Below are 22,150 nucleotides of genomic sequence, written 5' to 3'. Positions count from 1 at the left end.
TTTTTTTTTGGTGGTACTGGGGTTCCTGGAAACCCTTCTACCTCTGGGCTATACTCCCAGACATATATATATTTAATTTGGAAACGGGGTCTCCTAAGCCAGCGAGGCTGGCTTCGAACCTGCTTGATCCTCCTGTCTCTGCCTCCTAAGTGTGAGGATTACAAGTGTGTGCCACCATGCTCAGTGTACTGTGTATTTTTTAAAATTGCTGTTCTTTATAGTTTTCAGTAAAGTCCATGAACTACTCTTTAAGGCTGAAACAAGAATCTCATACTACATGTGTGACCTTAAAGTCATGACTCCAGTTGGTTTTATTTAACATACTAGAACACAGTCCTCCAGTGCCACCTCCTCCCAGTTTGGCCCCGTGAGACACTCTACTCTTGTTTCAACAATGCTGCTTTTACTTGGGCTATTTGGGAACTTCCCTACTGGAATTCTCTTTAGCGCCTGTGGGACACTGTTTTACATATCCTCAGACAACTCTCTGTCTTTTGATGGTGAATTTGATTTTTGGGAACAGCTAATGGTTGGTTGAAGCCAAGGCTGTGGGCTGTGGGTTCCAGCAAGGTGATGTTTGGGGAAAAGAATGAGGTGTGAAAACAATGTAACAAGATTGATTTTCTAGTGTGGCTCATAAACTTTCCCTGACTGCAGTTCTAAAAGAGGAGTTTCAAAAATCTTTTGAACTGTGGGAGCAATAGTAAAATGAGTTTGCAGCCTCCCAAGGTGGCTACTTTGAATGCAACACTCATTTGGGGAATTACAAATTTTGCTCTATGTGGTAAAATGAAACTAGTTCCATTGCTTTAAAGTTAGACATTGTTTTTAGCATAATAATTTAGACCCATGTCTAGGAATTTCTTAGTCTATGGAAAAACTATATTTCCTTAAACATTATTTAAAAGCCCAACTCAATATGACCTCCAATAATGTATAAAACTGTCTAAGACAGGAAGCTGCAGCTTTTAGAATAGCACATATTCCTGGCCCTTGGAATTAAAAAAACCTTTATAGATAAATGCATCTTTGCTTATATTTAGATTTCTTTTATTTACAAAAGAAAATAACTAAGATGCAATTTTTATTTTTAACATCACTTTTAAAATTCTTTACATTGCCAGGCATGGTGGTGCACGCTTATAATCCCAGCACTTGGGAGGCTGAGACAGGAGGATCACACAGGTTCGAAGCCAGCCCCAGCTACTTAATGAGGCTCTCAGCAACTTAGTGAGACCCTGTTTCCAAATAAAGTATAAAATAGGGCTGGGGGTGTAGCCCGGAGGTTGAATGCCTCTGAGTTTCACCCCAAGTATAGCAAACAAAAAACAAAACAAAACAAAACAAAACAAAACAAAAAAAAAACCACTTAACATGTGATATACCCTATTAAATTTTCAAGTGTGCAGAAAGTTATCATTGATTACAGGTCAATAAAACATCTCTAGAGCTAATTCATCTTGCTTATCTGTGCCTATTGATTTATACCCCCTATTTTTATTCCACCAGCCCCTGGCAATCACCACTCCACTTTTTGATTCTATGAATTTGACTATTTTAGAGACATCATATAAGTGGAATAGTGCGGTACTCATCTTGGCATATTCACATATTTCATTTAGCATAATAACCTCAAGTGAACCACATGGTTTATATAGATTTTCTTATTTTATCCTCATGGAAATTCTATATTGGAGCCCCATTATACTCCCTTTAACACTTGAGTAAATTGCATCTTAGAATATCCAAGGAACTGCATGAAGACATGCAGGTAGGAACCAAAAGATCTGAAATTTGAACCCAGATTTCTCAGCTCTAGTGGCTGCAGACTTTTCTGTAACCTGAACACTTCTGGGTATGATAGTGGTGGCGCCTTTTGAGTTCCTCTAGAATCGTTACCTCAGTCTTATATGGAAACACAGAGGTTGATGGTACCTCAGAGACCTTCTCTAATCCTCATTTATAACTTTTGCAGCTGTTTTAAAATTTTTTCTAGGGAAAGAAATTGTTTAGTCCAACAATTTAAGATTTCAGCAACGACCTTAATCAAATTAAATGTCTCCAGTTGAAGTGGTACCCACAGAGGAGAAAGTAGAGTGTGGGTAATAGCTCCTGTGTTTGATGTCCATGTGGGCTTAAGCATTCCTCCCTCTTTGAATCCTCTCTTCTTTATCACCTTTGATCTCTCAGCAGCTTTTGACTTTCTAATTTCTCCCTTTAAATTATAAAGCCTAAAACTGAATGAAATGTTCTGGAGTCTGCCCAACACTGGTTCTGGTAATTCTGACACACTCGAACAGCACGGAGTGGCCAGTGATGGGTGGCTTGGTCGTTGGCTTCACATGACCAGGTGAAGCAGCCCACCAGTTGGATGATGTGACAAAGAGCAGTGGCTTCCAAACACCCTGCAGGCCCAGATTCCTCTGATGGTCTCTGGCCACCTCTGGTGGTGGTAATGTGGGTTGGGATGAGTTGGCAACCTTCTGGACCACAGGTTCACTTAGTCCTGAGCAGCTATACTCCTTAGCTGTTAAGATGTAAGAGTTGGCCAGGCATGGTGGCATATGTCTGAAATACCAGTACCTGGGAGGCCAGCCTCGGCAACTTAGAAAGACTCTTAGCAATTTAGCAAAAACCTGTTTCAAAAAACAAAACGAAACAAAACAAAAAATTAGCCAGGCGTGGTGGAGCACGCTTGTAATCCCCGCGCTTGTGGGGCGGAGACAGGAGGATCGCGCTGGTTCGAAGCCGGCCTCGCTGGCTTAAGAGGCCCTGTTTCCAAAAATATATATATAAAATAGGTCTGGGAGTGTAGCCCAGAGGTAGAAGGGTTCCATCCCCAGTACCACAAAATAAATAAATAAATAAATAAATAAATAAATAAATAAATAAATGAATAAATAAATAAATGAAGGCTGTGCATGTAGCTGAGAGGTAGAATGCCCCAGAGCCAAAACAACACAATAACAATAACAATGATGTAAGAGTCTCTAGGGAATGCTACTGGAGATGACAGGAGGTAGCAGTTCTAAAGATAAAAAGCATCTGCCCCTCACTCAGAGGAGAGATAAGCCTAGAAGTTTTGGAAGAAGATACTGAGAGGTTAGAATCCTCATTCTGCCACAACTGTCATCTGCTCAGTATGGGAAAGCCATTTTGTCTCTGCTTAGAGAGCAGGGCTCAATCCTATTATGTGGGTATCTGTAATGATAAGCAGGAATCTATGTGAGATGCCTGTATAGCAAATGGCCCAGAGGGGCTCCCCAACAGCAGCTTGCCATCTGTATCTGTGTTACTATTTTAAAAATTCCATATTCTGCTGAGGATGTGTCAGGATGGTCACTTGGAGGTAAGAAGGTAGGGGTATTCATTGTCTCGGATTGGGCATGTTTACTTGGGGCAGATTTCAGTTTTGTGCAAACCTGGAGTCCTGTGAAGGAGAAGGCAGGAGTAGATGGCATAGTTTATGAGCAATGTAAAATAATGACAAGAAGGGAGGCACGTCATTAATTCATCATTAACTGATGACTCAGTTTAATCTGGACAGCCCTGGCCACTGGCTGTTTCTATGTTTGATTATGTTCTGGAAGAAGCAGCTAATTTTAGAGCATGGTTTCAGATGTTTTGAGTATCAAGAAGCATTCCGCTTGGACCTATCCTATTTCTCTTTGTCTCTCAGCCCCTAGCCAGGGGCCTGACTTGGAACAGGTGTCCTGTAGTTCTGCGCTGGATATGGAGTACAGCCTGGAGCGGAGGTGGTGAGAAGCAGCCGGCTATAACGTGGCTGCAAATGAGCGAGATCTGTGGGCTGAGGAATGCAGAGCCTTATTTGGCAAAATAAATGTATCACACAGAAAATACGTCTTAAAATATGTAGCTCTGGAGAAGAAAGTCAAAGTTGCTGGTAAGAACCTAGGAAAGTGGACATGGCACTTTAGCCAAAGCAGTTTTTTATGGGCAAGAGTGACTTTTGGGGGAGAGAATGTCAATGCTGTGGCATGACTTTGAGGACGGTGAGGCTCAGGGGCCTGCAGAAGATCTGTGTAGGACTCATGACTCATGCATGAGCAGCATGGCCCGGCAGAAAGACAGAGGGTGGGGCTGAGTTTATGACAACAATGAGACCAACAACAGCAAAGGTCAAGAGTGGTGTAGGTTATTGCCAGCCTAGTTCTTGTTTACCTGCATGATACTTTTCCTCTTTGGTGATATGCTAGGAACCAAGTATTCATCTAGGAATAAGGCATGAAGAGTAAGGGAACTCATGCACATAAAGTGAGGCTTTATAATTTTCAGTCTGATCATGCCATCACCTACTGAAATCTATTTGGCGGCTCTCCTTCATACTAAGAAAACAACTCTGGCTCCTTTCACCATCCACAAGGCCTTCAGGATCAGGTTCTTACCCATCTTCCCAGATTCATCTCCACCTGTATTTCCTTCCACCCCAGGACTGGCCACACTGACCTCATCTTAACTCAGAGAGAGGTTTGCCACCCAAGTCTCGGTGCTTGCTGAAGTGCTGGCTGGCTGGCTCTCCTCTCAGGTCCTGTCTTTCTGGGACCCCCAATTTCAATGTCACCTCTTCCAAGAACCAATGCAAAGCAGCCTACCAGATCCTTTGCTTTGTAACCAGTATTTCTCAAGGACCTTGATGGCTATTAGTTTATACTCCCACTATTGGGTTTCCCAACTAAACAGAAAGTTTTTATGTAGGGGAGCAATTGCCTGTTCTCTTCAGAAACCTCTGATCCCAACAAATACCACATACTCAGGATATTTTGCCAAAGAAATAGATGAATGAATGAACAGATGATAAAAAAGTGGCTGGCACAAGGTGTTTGCTTGCAATTGGAACTATTAAATTATGGAGAATTTCTTTTTTCTCTTTTAGGTCTTGGAAGAGGAAAATAATTTATAAAATAGTAACAAAATAGCAATGTAGAAAAATATTTTTAAATATAAATGGCTATTATTTGCCAATTTACATTTAAAATAGAAACAGAATGATGCTTTCTGCTATAAGAAGGTAGGTTGGTACATTTTCTGTAGGTGTAGAAGGTTATACAGCAAATACCAACTCACACACAGAATGAGAAAGAGTCATCTTTCCAACCTGGGGAGAATGATTGTAACTTTTCTCTCAATTTGTATACCATAATACATAGTTGAACATAAATAGAGATTGAACAGCTCCAGCAAAAGTCCTACTGCCAAAAGAGAAGAAAAATGTCAGAGTAAGCTGTAAAAAAAGTGCTTGGTTTTTTAAATGTAGAAATGGCAATTCGCAGCATTTATACAAATTGCCTTATACTGCGGGTTGCAGCTCTGAGACTGAATGGTGAGAAAAGTTGCAGCTAAGAGCAAATCTGAGGACACTTGTTTTGGAAGTAAAGGCTTAGTCAGTATTACAGCATCTTGGCAATCTGCATGTCATTAACTGGAGTGCTTTGTATCGGGACAGAGACTTTCTGTATTGATTTTCTCATATGTAAAAATGCTCTAAAAACTATTTATAGTGTTCACAAGAATACTTATCTTACAGAAAATAGGAAGAATTCATTTTTTTTTAAAGTCTCCTGCCAGGTGTGGTGGTGTATGTTTTTAATCCCAGCATTTGGGAGGCTGAGATAGGAGGATCACGGTTCGCGGACAGCCTCAGCTACTTAGTGAGGCGGTTTGCAACTCAGTGAGACCCTGTTTCAAAATAAAGAGTAAAAAATTGAGCTGGGGGTGTAGCTTGGAGGTAGAATACACCTGAGTTCCATCCCCAGTATCACAAAAAAATCTCTGCATTAATATGCAACAGTATCAACATCGCCAATAGCTGGGCACTTTGTTTTTTTTATTATAGTTTTTTTCAGCATTCTATGAATTATATACATATATCGAAATGTGAAGTACTATCAGTGAAAATATGAATAGCTTCGGAAAGAGCTAGATAGATTAGCACGGGCAGGATCCAGAGTGAGACAATGAAAAGGAGCTTGAAAGTTTAAGGTTAATTTACACAGACCGAATTTTCTCTCAACGTCATGTTGTAGACATGGGAGAAATCTGTACAACATACAGTTGTATTACACCAATGGTACATAGACATTTCTTATATGGTTGTATTTGTCTTTCTATTTTCTTCTCTGCATAAATATATTCGGTATGTTTTCCTTAATATAAAACTAATTTCTACAATGCTTTTGGAGTTGGTAGAATAGTAATGGATATTATAGGTAGAAAAGAAAAAAAAAAAGTGTCTCTCATAGGCAAATGAGAGGAAATGCAGAGCCCAGGACTCAAGGAACAAAGTGACAACCGGATCTGGACTTGAAATGGCAGAGCCATCCCCTGTAGACTCAGCTGTCTTTGCGGTCACCTTGCCTGAGGATTCTGGGAAGGGACCAGCATCTCAAGTAACATTAGACCAAATCTAGTCAGTTCTTGATTATTTATGAATAAGAAATAGCATTTAAGATATCCTGAAATGCAAAATGTTTTAAAGTTGTTTTTTATTTTCAAATTATTATTATTTGCGCGATCCTCCTGTCTCCGCCTCCCAAGCGTGGGGATTACAAGCGTATGCCACCACGCTCAGCTATTTTTAAATTAAATGATGTGACTTTTAAAATTATTTTTCTGGCTGGCTCACTTACATAATAATGATATAATGAGGCAGGAACTTAAAACAGCTGGCATCACCTCAGCAAAAGCCAATGGGAAGGAGGGGAGGCTATTTAAGAGTTGGGTACAAGAACAGAAGTTGGCTTAGATTTAAGAATATGCTCTGATGACTCTACAAAACCGAAAATCCTCAGGTGCACAATATTTTTAAAAAGGCCAAGAGGATGCTGCTCTGGTCTTTCAGTGATGAACAAATATTTTCAGAACATATAGCTTTGTTTGTGACATACTTTTTTCCCCCTGCAAAAAGATTGTGCAGAAATGCTGAAGTTATCTTTTATTCTTTTAAATGACTGCCAAAGTCTGTGTGGAGAAGGCCACAATCCGTCACAATACCGTACAATTGCATGTTACCTTGGATACAAGGCTGGCTCTGTATGCTGCAAGTTGCTTCAGGTACTCCTTCTTTGCAGCCTCAGTCTTCTTTTTATAGACCTGTGACAACAACAAAGAGCCCCAAATTAGAAAGCGCATCTGCTTTTGTTTTCAGAGAAGTACGATACAGAATAATTGTATACACGTACACTACACATACATATATAATTACATAACATAACATCTCTAAAGATTATATTTTTCTACTGAAACAAATTTGAAATAAAGGCAATAGACTAGATAGGCTAACAATATTAAAATTTTACATTTTACGTAGTACATATGAAAAGACATTATCGGGTTACTTGGAGAGCAGAAGTAGCTGGCTTAGCCAGGCGTGGTGGCACAGGCTTGTAATCCCAGCATTTGGGAGGCTGAGACAGGAGGTTCACGGACAGCCTCAGCTACTTAGCCCTTTGCAACTCAGTGAGACCCTGTTTCAAAATAAAGAATGAAAAATAGGGCTAGGATTATAGCTTGAAGTTAGAATGCCCCTGGGTTCTGTCCTCAGTATCACACACACACACAAAAAAAGAAGTAGTTGGCTTAGAAAGATCCTATTGATAAAGGTTCCCAGGAAAACCACATATGAGTAGACAAAAAGTATTTATATTTATAAAATAGGCAAATACTTCTCCAGTGCAGTCCACATATTCTAATATATATGTTCCATGCTAAATACAAAAACAAAGATGGAATCCAAAGATGGCATGTCGTGTTCAATGAGCAAAGTAAGGGATGCATAATGGAGTTTGCAAGTTCATCACTATTTTAAGATTTCCAGCCTGAAGTTCTGTTTTTGAGGACTCAGGAATCAGAGGTGCCAGTCAAGGACACATGTTGGAGTAGAATGTAGCCCCCAGTGGCTGAGATCAAATGTGCGTCATGCTGTGCATGGATGTGCTGGCCATGTCCCTTGCAGTGAAACTACTGGGTGACATGGATCTGTGGACACCTCATTCTGAAAAAATAAACACATTCTAAACTGATCTCTGTTTACAGAAGCTTTTCATTTCTGAGAGGGAATCGTCTTAAAAATAAAAGTAAAATAATCTAAAATAGAACAAAAGAATTGGAAAATGACTTGCTTGAATGCTAGAAATAACATTACTAAGTCAAACAGAAGAGCCATTAGACTCAAAAGTGAGAGAGGAACACGGTGAGCGCACATGGTCATCGGCTGCCATTAAGCTCCCCTTTCAAGGGTTTAGACTATGCAGTCTTTGGAAATCAGCCGGAAAGAACAAAATATTTTTCATCATTTACTGTGGAAATGGAAATGTATTCCCTTGATATTACTATTTTAAATTTCCCACATCTTGAATTTTACAGCAGGGCACAAGGCTTGGCTAATGTTTCCTAATGCTTAGCTCAAAACCAGACACAGGTCGGTATTGAAAAGTGGCTTTAGAATGAGAGCATTTAAATGGAAATGTCTCAAGACCAAACGTCTGCAGTTGGCAGCAGAGGTCAATTTCTGGTTTCTAATGATGACTCTGAGTTCCAAACCCAGTAGCCACATGTAAAATTCAAGATGTGAGAAATATTATTGACTCATGAATATTTTAATTAGAGCAGAACATTTAATCGAAGGTAAACATATGACTAACCTTGTCAACAGAATTATAATAGGAACCTATAAAATGGATATGCTGATTATTCTTTCAAGAGACCTTCAGCCTTAACTTTTATACTTAGCATTTTGGCTAAGTAAAATAATGGCTAATTGTAATTAAGAATCAAGAATTGGTACAATACTGTCATATAATCATTGTATCACGCATAGTAAACAGGAAGCTATAAAAACTTAGATTTTTAAAATCTATTTAGGAATTTTGTTTTTACTTTTGAATTTATTGGCTTTCTACCAATGAATTATCTGGGTTTAGTGATGTCTATCAGTAACTCTAGTACTTGGTAAATTAAGACAGGAATATTATAGGTTTGAGGCTAGCCTCCTCAGCTTAGCAAGACTCTCAGCAACTTAGTGAGACCCTGCTCAAAATAAAAAATAAATAGGGATGTGGGTATAGCTCAGAGACAGAATGCCTCTGAGTTCAATCCTCAGTACCACAAAAACAAAAACAAACATCCCCCATTTATTTTTGATTCAAGTACAGGAGTATTCTGCATTTATAGAAATGTTACAAATTATTGGACTAATTGATAGAACTCAAATTCAGATTCCCCCTTATTTTTTTTTTTTTTTGGAAATTGACAGATAAAAACAAATAAATGTTAGAGCAGAGAAAGTGTGTTTAAACAGTACTACTGATGCATGTCTATAGCATGCCTTGGTTCAGCCACATTCAGAAACACAGAACTGTTCTGATTTCATTAATTTATTTTTCAATAAATAAAGAGATAAATTAAGAGACAGATTTCTGTTCTTAGGTTTTCCTTAAGTCTTTTATCTAGGACATATTTTATAACTGATGACCTGAAACCAACAAAGTTTATGTTTACTTTTAAGATTTTAAAACTTTTTTTGAGAGTTTTTTTCTCTCACACAGAAATCCTATGAAAATGCTAGAGCAAATATTTAGTAAATAGATCTTTCATGGTAATCTGCGTTTGTATACCTCTAGCAATTATATCATACTTTTATTAATATGTTCCTCCAGGTGACCCCATCAACTGACAAGGGTTGGTTTAGCTTCCAAAGGTAAACAGAACACATTCCAGTGGATAGCACTGCTCGAATTCTCATTTTTAAAGGAGTGGTATACGAGCCAGCCTTGCCAGATGGCCTGATTCTAGCATCTCTCATCTTTCTTTCATTGGGCTTCTATTGAAACAGCAACAATGTTCTTACGATGTTTTTCCTTTCTAGGGTGCCTCGCAGTTAACATTTCAACAAAGTGTTAACTTTCCTGAAATTTGTTGATTAACAGCCAGGGGAAAAATGTGGACAACTCTATGATTACAGGCTGAACATGTGCTCCGCTTTCCCTCTGAAATCGATGTTGTTACAGATACCTGACTAGCATTCAGAGTTTTCTGTTTTTGATAAGTGGCTCCCTATTGGCTATTGATGATTGGCTGTGTTGGGATCATCGTACAAGGGCCTAAATACCACTTTAGGAAAGAGTAAACTCATCATGTCACATTACATGTATTGATGGATCTGCTGTCCCCGAATAGCTCCAGATGTTCAGAGGGAGAATTCAAAGGGGGGTAATTTCTGGAAGTATATTTCCATAATTATGTTTAAAGGGTAATAGCCAAGATCAGAGTTAAGATCCGAGGTGGTCTCCCCAACAATAATTAGAACATTCACCTTTGAGAACTACCTAAGAGCTCCATTAATATACACAGTGTATTTATCCCTGAAGGCGCCTTCGAAATTGGACAAGGATGCTGTCTGAATTCTATATTTAATGAAACTGTCCAAAGACCTCAATTATGAGAGAAGGATACTAATAGGTGGGAATTCCACATACAAAGGAAGGGGAGATTCTTACTTTAGAACAGATATTTAAAAATTATCAATAAGACATTTCTCAAAAATGTTTCAAAATCTCTAGTGGTGGATGGAAATAATCCTCAATTTGCAGAAACCAAAGAGGTTGCAGAACTACATTTGGCAATGAACAAGTACTGCCATGATCAAGTGCAGAGGCCTACCCTATAACGATGGGTCTGATTTATGTCAAAGTTAATTTTGGGAAATAAATTCATATTCTCTCTCTCTCTCTCTCTCTCTCTCTCTCTCTCTCTCTCTGTCTCTGTCTCTCTCTGTCTCTCTCTTTCTCTTTCTCTGAGAAAGACAAATATTTTAAAGGTATGTGATTCATATAGTAAATATTAGTACTCAGTAGAGCTATAAAATGGCTTCTAAATGGTCCACAGCTGTTTGAAATAAAGTTGGCCAGATGAGGATTTTAAAATCATAATATATCATTTATCATTTTCTCCCAGCTCATCCAAACACTTTTGAATTCACCCTGTCCTAACTTAGTTATATGCTGAGGGTTGTTATTCCAAGAAAGCAACTATATCCTATCTAAGGATTGTATCTCAGTGGTTAAACCAAAACATATATAATGGCTAAACTAAAACATACGGAGATAAACATCAAATAGCAATTCTAGAGAACCCAAATCCTGTTCATGTGTTCCAGTGATTCAGAGTCCTCTTTGAAATTTTCTAAATACCAGCATGTACATATGTTTTTATAGGCTGATAATCTCTAATTAAAATCACCAGTTCAATATCAAAGACTATGACAAATTTAAACAGAAAAGAAAGTCTTATACAATTTGTCCTTTTACTCCTTTGCTTCCTTCTCTTTTCCCAAACAAACAATCCATCCAACTTAGACAGAAAAGAAAAATTTTATAAATACCACTGAATTCCTTCTTCTTTCCTTCTTTTCTGCTCTGGTCCTTAATCTGCACTCATTGTTTATTTCCCCAGTGTTAAAGGAATAAGAAAAAAGTGCAAAATTCTTTCAGTTCTGGACTCTATTCAAACACTATACAAAAACCAAAAAGGTGCTTTTCTTTTTGGCTAAATTTTAATGTGGTGTTTTTCACTCTGATTTCCTATTTATAGAAAATGCTTAACAATATAGTATGTGTAAGGAGGAATCATTTAATCACAATTCCCTGCCTCATCCTTTATAAATTTAGAATTTGTAGTTTCTTTGAAGGTTGTTATTGTTGAGGGAGCAGGAGCGACTGTATCTATATTTTATAGAGAGCTTAGTCCTTATATGTGATTAAATTTCCATCTTGGGTAATTTGCTCAGCATTTTTTTAGGGGTTCCAAAGTTCAAAAAATTTTGTAAAGTGGTAACCAGAAGACTGGAAACATTATGCAATGGGATAAAGACCTTGCTACTGACTCTTTTTGAGGACCATCTGATTCATCTAAAGGGTCTCAGCAATACTGGTATGACCTGTTTCTGGGATGGTAGGAAACAGAAGCAAGTTCCTTGCCTTATAAACAAAAGATGTTTTGTAGTTCCTTGGCTGCAAAATATCTCTGCTGGTTTATTAAATGAGGATGGCTAGGCAAGTATGATGCTGTGTAAGTACTCTTAACCAATGGATCTAGTGTCTGCTACATACCTACTGTGGTACAACACACTGAAGCAATTGAATAGAAACTGGCCTTAAAAATCAGGATAAAATGGGTAATAGGGCGAACTCAAGACAAAGAAGGAGATACTATAGGTGAGAAAATAAAGCAAGCTAACTGAGGGGATGGGAGGGGGACGAATGCATAGGATGTACTTTTGCAAACATAGCAATGTCAATCACTGAGCCATAAGTAGGAGGGAGGGAGAGGAATGTGGCAGGAGTTGGGTAAGGTCTAACTGGGTGATGTGTGCATGTATGTTTTCATCATCCTGTCCCCATTAAGATGTATAACTAAAATGGGCCAATAAAAAGTTAAAAAAAAATCTGCCTTGACTGTGTGCTCTTTTGGTCAAATATATTATCTTTAATTATTCCAAAAGGAATATTGTAGTATTAATTCCTATCTTACAAATAAGAAAAGAAAGACTGAGAATGATTGTTTGCCCATAATCTTAAAGCAATGTATATGACAACACTATGGCATTAATTCATTCAATATGGTTGCAAAGGAGCCATCGGTTTGCTCAATGGCTCCTTCTAGTGGTGAGGAGAAATTCCTTTGGTGCCTTTCAGGCACACAATTGCAGGGCCTCCTCTCTTTTGTTCACTGCTGAAGCCCCAGCATACAGGGAAGTACTTGATACATAGTAGGTGTTCAAGAAATTCTGCCATGCATCACTTAACAGCAGGAGTATGTTCTTAGAAATGCATCAGCAGCTGATTTTGTCATGTATGGCCATGATAAAGTGTATTTACCAAACTAAGATGGCTATAGCATTGCTATGAGATATAACATCACGGGCCTACTGTACCAGTATTGGGAATGTCCTAGAAAGATTTGAGAAAGCTATGATTATTAACATATTTCAAAAATTGGGTGAGGGGAAAATCTGTGCAAGGACTTGGTTTCTGCCTAAAAGCAGGCAACTATTCCAGTGTAAATTAACCTAGCTAAAGGTGATTAACAAGTCAATAGGAGAGGAGAACTAGACCTTTCTTTATCTAAAGACAGATCTTAGGAGAGGAGAACTAGGCCTTTCTCTATCTAAAGACAGATCTACATGATAAGCCAGCTAAGATGGTAGGAGGGGCCGACCTTCATGAAAGGAGACACTTTGCCACACCTTGCTGGGGGAGGTACCTTACAGGGACATTCACCAACTCAGAATTATGCAAACAAGATGGGGGTCATGGGTATAAAAATTTTGGTCCACGTGCTGTATCTTGGGAGTGGTGAGTTGGCCTGGGCCACCCTCCCCCCTCATGCCATTTTGGCATGGGGCTGTAACTATTTTCTGTATTTCTATCTTTTTAATAAACTTTTAAAAATCTTCACCAACTGTCCAAGCTATGCATATTTATTCTTAGCTGAGGACAGGAACCCGCGGTTTTTCTGTTTTTGGTCGTTTTGGGTTTTGTTATGGGTTGGGGGAAAATGTGTCCAGGACCCTCGCAGAGGTTCCCAGGGAACAGTTTCCCCACAACCATATTGTCCCCAAACCATAACACTACCATCATACATGCAGTTCATGACTGACAGAAATGGTGTTATGCAGCACATAACTGTATTTACTGAGTATATAACCACTAGAAAAGGATTTCTCCTTTCATGATTCAGCATAGCATGAGGGCTAATGGTGAACTGCTAAATTGCATCTTCTCGACAAAAACATACATCAGGAGAAATAGAGAATTTGGTAGCCAGATACATAATCCACCCTGACCATTTTTACAAATAATCCATAAAGCCCAACGGGCTTAAATGGGTACCAGGTTGGAGTTATTGCCCTACCAATGTCACAGAAACTTTCAAATAAAGTATCTGCTCTCACCGAGTGTATTTGTATATGCACATATACAATTACATACGCTTATGTCCACAATGCCTTGCAATAATCACACTGATATAGCAATGCCTGTATGAATATAGAAGTGTTTGAGTGTTAGAAAAAAACTAGGTCCACTATTTCATGTTTTAATTGCTCAGTTTCAAATTTATATGAATATAAATGTTGCTTAGATGCTCCAGTTTTTAAATGAACAATTGTTTTCACAGATCTTTATTTCTAGCCTAAAAAAATTGGGAAGATGCATAATGTTTACAAGGAAATGGCCAAGATAATCACATGCACGAATGTTGTAGTACATCAGGATTTTTGTTACCCTTAAGTACTGTTGACACAAAACCCAAGTTTTAACATAAGATGAGGGGGGATGCAAACGGGCGGCATTTATACAGTGGGTGTCTGAGCACCAGTGAGGAGTAAATGATTTGATTCTGCGGGCTCTGAGGATTTGTCAGCTGCCTCATAAGTATAATTCTGGCTCTTCATATCCCTGCTGCTTCTAATTTAGCAGGACAGGCTCATAATTGAAGCAAATTAACTATTTACACTTGCCACTTCTACCAGGGAAGAGGACACAGCAGCAGGGAAGAATGAGTAGGAAATTACATTCTTCCCGCCTGTGTCAGATCTGCCCTTATATAAACACATTAACAGTAATTTCATGAGGCGTCAAACATAGGAATAAATACTGAGAGATAAAATAATGAGGTGCTGCTATTGAGCTGAACTGCTGTGGCTAATATCCTTGTGTATGAATTATGCATCCTGAAAGAAGGCATATGTTACCGTATTCAAACAGTTTCCCTGCAAGTGCGGTCTGCTCATTAGGCTCTGCATCTCGACGTGGACCCAGTCTCTTCTGCTGCGGCAGGACGAGCATTTACAAAAATACACTCTCTGGGCACCCGTGGGCTGTGGTTTCTCCTGAACACACCAAACTCTGAATAGGCTTTCCACTCCATTTTTAGCATAACAGCATGTTTATTTAGCTCTTTGGCTGCAGCTTTAAAGCCATTTAATGTAATGTAAACAAGAACATTTTGTTTGTAATTTGCTAAATGTCTTACAGCCCAACTGTGTCTCCAATTAGGAACTTAAGGTTCATTTAGTAATTTACATCTGGTTCTGATTTAAGATGACTTTCTATGGCTAAAAAGGAAAGGACTCGAGAACCCTTTTTGGCTCCTTGGACCAAACATTTCTTCTTTAAAGCTGGACTGGCTCTTTTATTTTGTAGGGTTCTATTTGTTCTGTATTGTCACTGGAAAGTCAGGTCCAATCATACTCTGAACACTATCAGAGAATTCAGAAGTCACAGAGGGAGATAGAAAATTTAGCTGGAACCACATTAAAAAATATGCTGAGGGTTGCTAAACTTCAAGGAGCCTAAACATGAAGGGTGTGACATTGTTAACTTATTATATTTCTTTCTCTGTAGATTCCAGTCAGTGAAAGATAAGTAGCAAAGACCAACATCACAGCAATACTTCTGTTTTATTCCCCTTTCTCCATCTGGTGCCTTTTAAACAACTTAGTATTCTTCTGAAATGGGCTCTCTCATTGTCTTACGAGTCATTAGCATTTAAAACCCCGGCTGGAATCCCAAACACAATTCTCTTTCTGCTCCAGATTCAGCACCATCTTCTAAAGTATTAAAACGGAGAGATCTCTGATATGTGGAGTTTGCTCAGTGGCTTTGGTAGGAATGAATCATAAGGGAGGTTTTGTGTTCCTGGAGGATTTTTATCGCTTCTTTCAGCTTCCTTTTGATTTCTCTTCTTTGAAAGATTCTTTACAGAACCAAAGTACATAGTTTCTCGCCATGCATTCTGAAAAATAAAGATCTGCAGTGGCTTCTTGTTCTTGCCTATGCTTTCGTGTGTGACGTAAACACAAAGAGCTCTATGAGTCACATTTCCTCTGGCTGTCAAGAAAACATTCATTTGTAATCTCGCTAATAGCTGTTTTCCCCTAAATATTGTAATTTTCTGAGCCCCCAATAAGTCATCAATAATTTCATCCAGTTTGCCCAGTTAGTGTTTATATTTGTAGCCTGCAGTAATTGCAGGCTATTATGACACCAGGATTTTTGAACAATTGTGGCACATGAAATCTTAGCCTTCTACCCGGGCCAGCTGCCTACACAATGCCGGAAACATCACGTGCATTTGTTCTGCAACACGCATGTTTGCCCCAAATCGTGAAGTCCAATAGTCAGCCTTTCATCTGCTCCAGGAATACTCCTTTACAAACACACAGTAGTATGTGTGCTCCCCAATTTGAATATTAAATGAGAATAAAGTGCAATTAATTTAAGTTTCAAACTGCTACTACAGTATGTTGGCACAATGAGCCAATGTAAAGGGAGAGAACAGGTGGTAATAGAGCATTATAACACTTTGGGATGCTTTGCTAAAATTTTTGGATGCCCAAATGTGCATTTGAGGCAGGCATGTTTGCTTTGCTGGCAGTGCTTGCAAACTGTTAGGGGTGGGCTGCCATGTAGTGGCAGAGGGGTGGTCCGCCCCGCACAACATGGTCCTTTTGTGAGCAGCGTTTGATTTGTTCATTTGGACCCCCCTTGTTTGACCCTGGGATGAGCCTGCATCCTGTGTGTGTCATAAACCAAACCTTCTAGCATAATCTGCAGCCTCGCTCTTTATTAAGCAAACTCATCTTTGATGAGGGAAGAAAAGGTTATGCTGAATCCCTCTTGAGTCCAAATGGCACCAGGAGTGGAGATAAACTCTCTTAGAGAGGCCCAAATGGCTCCAATACCTTGTTCTGGTCATTCTCAAACAAGTGCTCAGATGTTAAAACATTTAGTTTTTATAAGAAACCATAGCTGGGTGTGGTGGTGCACTTTTGTAATCCCAGTACTTAGAGGCGGAGACAGGAGGATCGCAAGTTCAAGGATAGCCTCAGCTACTTAGTGAGGCCTTTCACAATTTAGTGAGACCTTGTTTCAAAATAAAGAATTAAAAATAGGGCTGGTTGTATGTAGCTCAGAGGTAAAATGCCCCTGGTTCAATCTCTAGTAAAACACACAAACACACACACACACACACACACACACACACACACACACACACCATGGGGTTATTTCTCTAATACTTTCCTAAGCTTTATCTCTTTTGTTAGCAACTGGATTTGGATTATGAGACTGCTTTATAATACCTAACAAATTATACAGATCAACTATCATATATCATATAATATGAATTTTCTCTAAAATACCTCAGCTATTCTTTAAGAGAGAGCCCAGAGGTATATTCATTGCAAATTTTTTGTTAAATTAGAAATAAAATGCAAAAGAAAAAGGGTATATATATATATATATATATATATATATATATATATATATATATATATATATTTAAAGGCCTTGAATAAGCTGGGCATGGTTGCACATGGTTGAAATTCCAGTTCTTGGAAGGCTGAGACAGGAGGATCCCACAGGTTCCAAGCCAGCCTCAGCTACTTAGTGAGGCTGTCAGCAACTTAGTGAGACCCTGTTTCCAAATAAAACATAAAATAGATTTGGGAGTAGAGCCAGGAGGTAAAAAGCCCCTGGGTTTTATCCCTAGTACCACCAAAAACCCTCCCTGGAATGTTGGATCATAATTATAATTTTAATTGCATGAGGAAGGCTCAGTCTCAATTCTGCAACCCAAAATGGGAGGAGAGTAATTTCCCTTTTTAACAGTACAGTTGAAAACAGTCAATCTCATATTCTCTGGTTCTGTAAATACCTTATGTGGTCAGACAAGAAGAATGCGAATACTATCTTAATATTTCCCTCTTGTTATTATTAAAAAGCCTATTATAATGGGATTAGTGGGAAGGAATCTACTGCTTTATATTTACTGCCTTGAGGAACTTCCTGATTTTTATCATATGAACATTATTCTTTTCCATCAAAAACAAGAGGACAAGTGCTTATTTTAAAAATACTGGTAATAACACCATTTCCTCCACTTGCCAACACAGAAGATTTTTTTACCCTGCAATGTCATTGTGAGAATGCATCTTACAGAGACATATTCCTACATGTGAAGTGGCCCACCCACAAAGACCCAAAGCCTCCTTAATATCCACCAATGGTTAAGCAATGGTAGAGCCAAGTAATGAAATACTGTGAAGCCATTAAAAAGCCAATACATAAGGTACATTGCTTGTAAACGGGGCGGGGTGGCGCACGTTTGTAATCCCAGCATTTCGGAGGCTGAGACCAGAGGATTATGGTTCGCAGACAGCCTCAGCTACTACTTACTGAGGCCCTTTGCAGCTCAGTGAGACCCTGTTTCAAAATAAAGAATAAAAAATAGGGCAGGGTGTATAACTCGGAGGTCCAATGCCCCTGGGTTCTATTCCCAGACCCGCAAATAAATAAATAAATAAAAAATACTGGTAATATAATTGACCAATTCTAGGTGAAGGAAGTTGTTAGCAGACCTCTCTTTAAAAAAAAAAAAGTGGTATAGAATGGTGAATGTGAAGAATAATTAGGAGGAATGGGGTCAGGAAGATAGACAAGGTAAGATAAGATTTAAAATTCCAAAGAAGCATTGGAAAGTTTCCCAGTTTAGTGGCTGAGTTGTGGGCCAGTGCTGAATCTTCAGAAAGAAATTACACTTGTCTTCTCATGAACCAGAGTTGCTGCATACAATCTCTAAGGAGAGGAGTTGCTTTCTAGAAGCTTCCTTCAGGAATTATATCTCAAAAGAAACATTGTAGGATGTTGAAGCTCATTGTATATCCAAGAGTACACTACAGGTTACAGGAGCAAAGAGACACAGGTAAGTCCTTATCTATGATATCATGAGTAGAATAAGGAGGCATTAAGGTGATGTCATTCAGAGAAGAGGAACATACCAGGTCACTGATGGGCTACAACTAATACTGACCCCTCAGTTTCTTTCCTTGATTTCCCATCCTCATTAACATAGTCTGGGCTCTCAGGCTCTTGCCGTTCTGTGTCCCATGGCATTCCCTAAGCACACTTCTCAGTCACGCCATGGCAACTCACAAGACGAAAATGAAAAATCCAGGCATCTGGTCCTACTTAACACAACCTGGAAATATGGTAAAATATATATGAGGGACTGGATAATACCCTGACAGTTTTTAGGGAGTGGTCAAGGATTCAAACCCTTAAATTTTAGGTTGATTTTATGAAAAGCAAAGAGGGTTTTGATGGCAAAAGGGCAAATAGTAAATGATGAAGAGAGGTATGGCCAGTTTTCGAAATACTTTTAGGACTTTGTTATGATCATACTGGCAATGTTAAGGAATGATGTAATTTTGGCTGGGACATGCGCAAGTCCTTCCAAGCCACTATATTATATAAACTGTGAAACAACACAACTCACATGCTATTTATGGAGGATTAATAGAAGGGTATAAAATTATGTGAAGAGCTCTTAAAATCTGTTTCTGACCTGGTATATTCTCAGTGTTAGTTGTGGTATATGAAGAATTCGTGCAAAGCCCTCAGAAACCATCTCTTTAAGGGTACACATACAGTCTCAAATTGCTCTGATTCCCATCCCATGTGAACCCCATCCTACCTGTTTTTGCTCTTCTCCTAAACCATCCCACATTGAAGCCACAATTTTGGAGACTTCTCCAAAGGTAGCATTTGGATTTTGGCCCTTGATGGCAGCTTGAGTGTCACGAAAGAATAACGCATAGGCAGACACAGGCTTCTGGGGCTCATTAGGGTCCTTCTTCTTCTTCTTTTTGGGAGTTTTTGGTTTTTTCCCCATATCAGAGGCAGGCCGTTTCTCTCCACCATTAATCTGAAACAAAAGTCAAAATAGTATCATAGAGAAACAGAAAACTTGTAGCTGTCATACTTTTGCTTTCCTTTGAGACTTAGATACATATATACCTCAAACACATCACATAGACCTTCCCAAGAGATATCTGGTATTATTGTTGTTATTGTTTCTCAGATAAAAGTACATATTTTGGATTTGAGATGTAGCTCAGTGACAGAGGTCTTGGTCAGCATGCAAAAATACTTGGATTTGATTCTCTGTAGGGCAAAAAATGCCACAAAATACGTTTCATTTCATGTAGTCTTCATATTCTCCCTTCTATTGGTTCAGTTTACAAAGCTCTTAAAAATTGTGGCTGGGTGTGGTGGCAAACACCTATAATCCTAGCTACTGAGGAGACTGAGGCAGGAGGATTGCAAATTTGAGGGTAACTTAGGCAACTCAGTGTGACCCTGTCTCAAAATAACACAAAAGGTTAGAGATGTAGCTCATTGGTAGAGAGCTTGCCTAGCATGTGTGAAACCCTAGCTTCAATCCCCAATAACACACACATACACACACACACACACACACACACACACACACACACACACTTCACATCACACACACTTCACATCACACACAATTATTGATTCTTTTTATATGATTAAACAATTAGATATTATCTTTTAACTCTTCTTTTGTCCATTTATCTCGTGTTTAACGGAACTGGCAGCAATTTCTCCTGCATAATATGCATATATACAAACATAATGACACTACCAGACGAACAGTCAAACTTATTTTTCCTGCAGAGTTCATCCTTGTCTTCCTATGATTTAAATGCTTCAGGGGCATTCAACCTCCAAGCTACACCCCCTGCCCTATTTTTTTTATTCTTTATTTTGAAACTGGGTCTCACTGAGTTGCAGAGGGCCTCACTAAGTAGCTGAGGCTGTCCATGAAGCGCGATCCTCCTATCTCAGCCTCCCAAATGCTGGGATTACAAGCGTGCGCCACCACACCCGGCTCTAACTATGATTTTAAAATCAGTGGGGCAGCCCAGCATTTGGGAGGCTGAGATATGAGGATCGTGGTTTGAGGACAGCCTCAGCTATTTAGTGAGGCCCTTTGCAACTCAGTGAGACCCTGTTTCAAAATAAATAAAAAAATAGGGCTGGGGGGTTGTAGCTTAGAGGTAGAATGCCCCGGGGTTCCATCCCATTATCGCAAATAAATAAGTAAAATAAAAATAAATTTAAAAATAAGACCAATGGGGCAACATGTGAATTAAATAAAGTCCAATGGCTTTTTACTTTGTGCTTAGGTCTGTGGAATGCTGATGGGAAAACCTCACAATGCTCATGGTTTAGGGAAAGGCATATTCTAGACCCTAGATCAGAGCGGTAAAATGGAACTTTCTGTAGTGATGGAAAGTTCTGTCATCTCCCCTGTCCTATGTGGCAGTCACCTGACATAGAAAGCTAGTGAGCATCCAAAATAAAAAGGAGCTAAACTTAACCTTATTCAGGCTTAAAGAGTACATAGCCACCATACTGGAGAACGTGCCTCTAAACATTAGATTCTAGAGCTTTCAGGGACAACCTTTAACTCACTTTAAAAGTAGATTCCATTTTTCCCATTGTTCTCATGTATGGATATTTGGAAAATTTTGTTATTCTTATATAATTGGAACAAAAATCACGCTAAATGTTTTCAGGATACCTGTTTTTGAAGATTATCTTTATTACTAACAAGATGTGGTATCCCTTTATTCATCTCTATTAAGCAAAGGATTTAGGATAGATTTCTTGTCAGCTCTAAATTTATATGACTGAGCTGGGCGTGGTGGTGCACGCTTATAATCCCAGTACTTGGGAGGCTGAGACAGGAGGATTGTGTCGGTTCAAAGCCAGTCTCAGCTACTTAGTGAGGTTCTCAGCAACTTAGTGAGACCCTGTTTCCAAAAAAAGTATGAAACAGGTCTGGGAGTATAGCCCAGAGGTAGGAAAGCCCCGGGGTTCCACCCCCAGCACCACCAAATAAATAAATAAATTAAATTAAATTAAATTATATGACTGGACAGGCATATACAGTAGTGCCATGTATGAAGATTCCTTTTCCACAGGCTGCTCCCACCAACCCATCTTCTGTGTACCATTTCCTGACATAGAAGCCACTGTCACTGTAGATTCCATGTCTTCACCTTGCAATGTCCTCATGGTTGTGGCTTTTCCTTCCTGTGGATATCGCCCAATATACATATATACACATACATATTATGTGGATACATATGTATGTGTACACATATATTTTTTCACATAACTTGCTGGGTAGTGCATTTGTGCAGTTACTTCTGCCATTGCAGAGTAAGAATGGCCTACTGAGAGGTCTGGGAGATCGA

The 22,150-nt window shown here is 39.0% G+C and overlaps 1 protein-coding gene across 1 annotated transcript in view; it reads right to left on the bottom strand.

Annotated features, from left to right (window-relative positions):
• The window catches only part of TOX (thymocyte selection associated high mobility group box), a gene marked incomplete at both ends in the record, with an annotated part of 310,566 nt that overhangs the window by 13,639 nt on the left and 274,777 nt on the right, over window positions 1–22,150 (bottom strand). Inside the window, 2 exons of the mRNA XM_080695338.1 lie at window positions 7,030–7,110; window positions 19,555–19,785. Coding sequence (XP_080551464.1) covers window positions 7,030–7,110; window positions 19,555–19,785 — 312 coding nt within the window. The remainder of the gene's footprint in view (window positions 1–7,029; window positions 7,111–19,554; window positions 19,786–22,150) is intronic.

Source organism: Muscardinus avellanarius, assembly GCF_963383645.1.
Source record: "Muscardinus avellanarius genome assembly, chromosome: 4".
NCBI classification, from domain to species: Eukaryota; Metazoa; Chordata; class Mammalia; order Rodentia; family Gliridae; genus Muscardinus; species Muscardinus avellanarius.
This window is presented reverse-complemented; position numbering and strand designations above follow the sequence as displayed.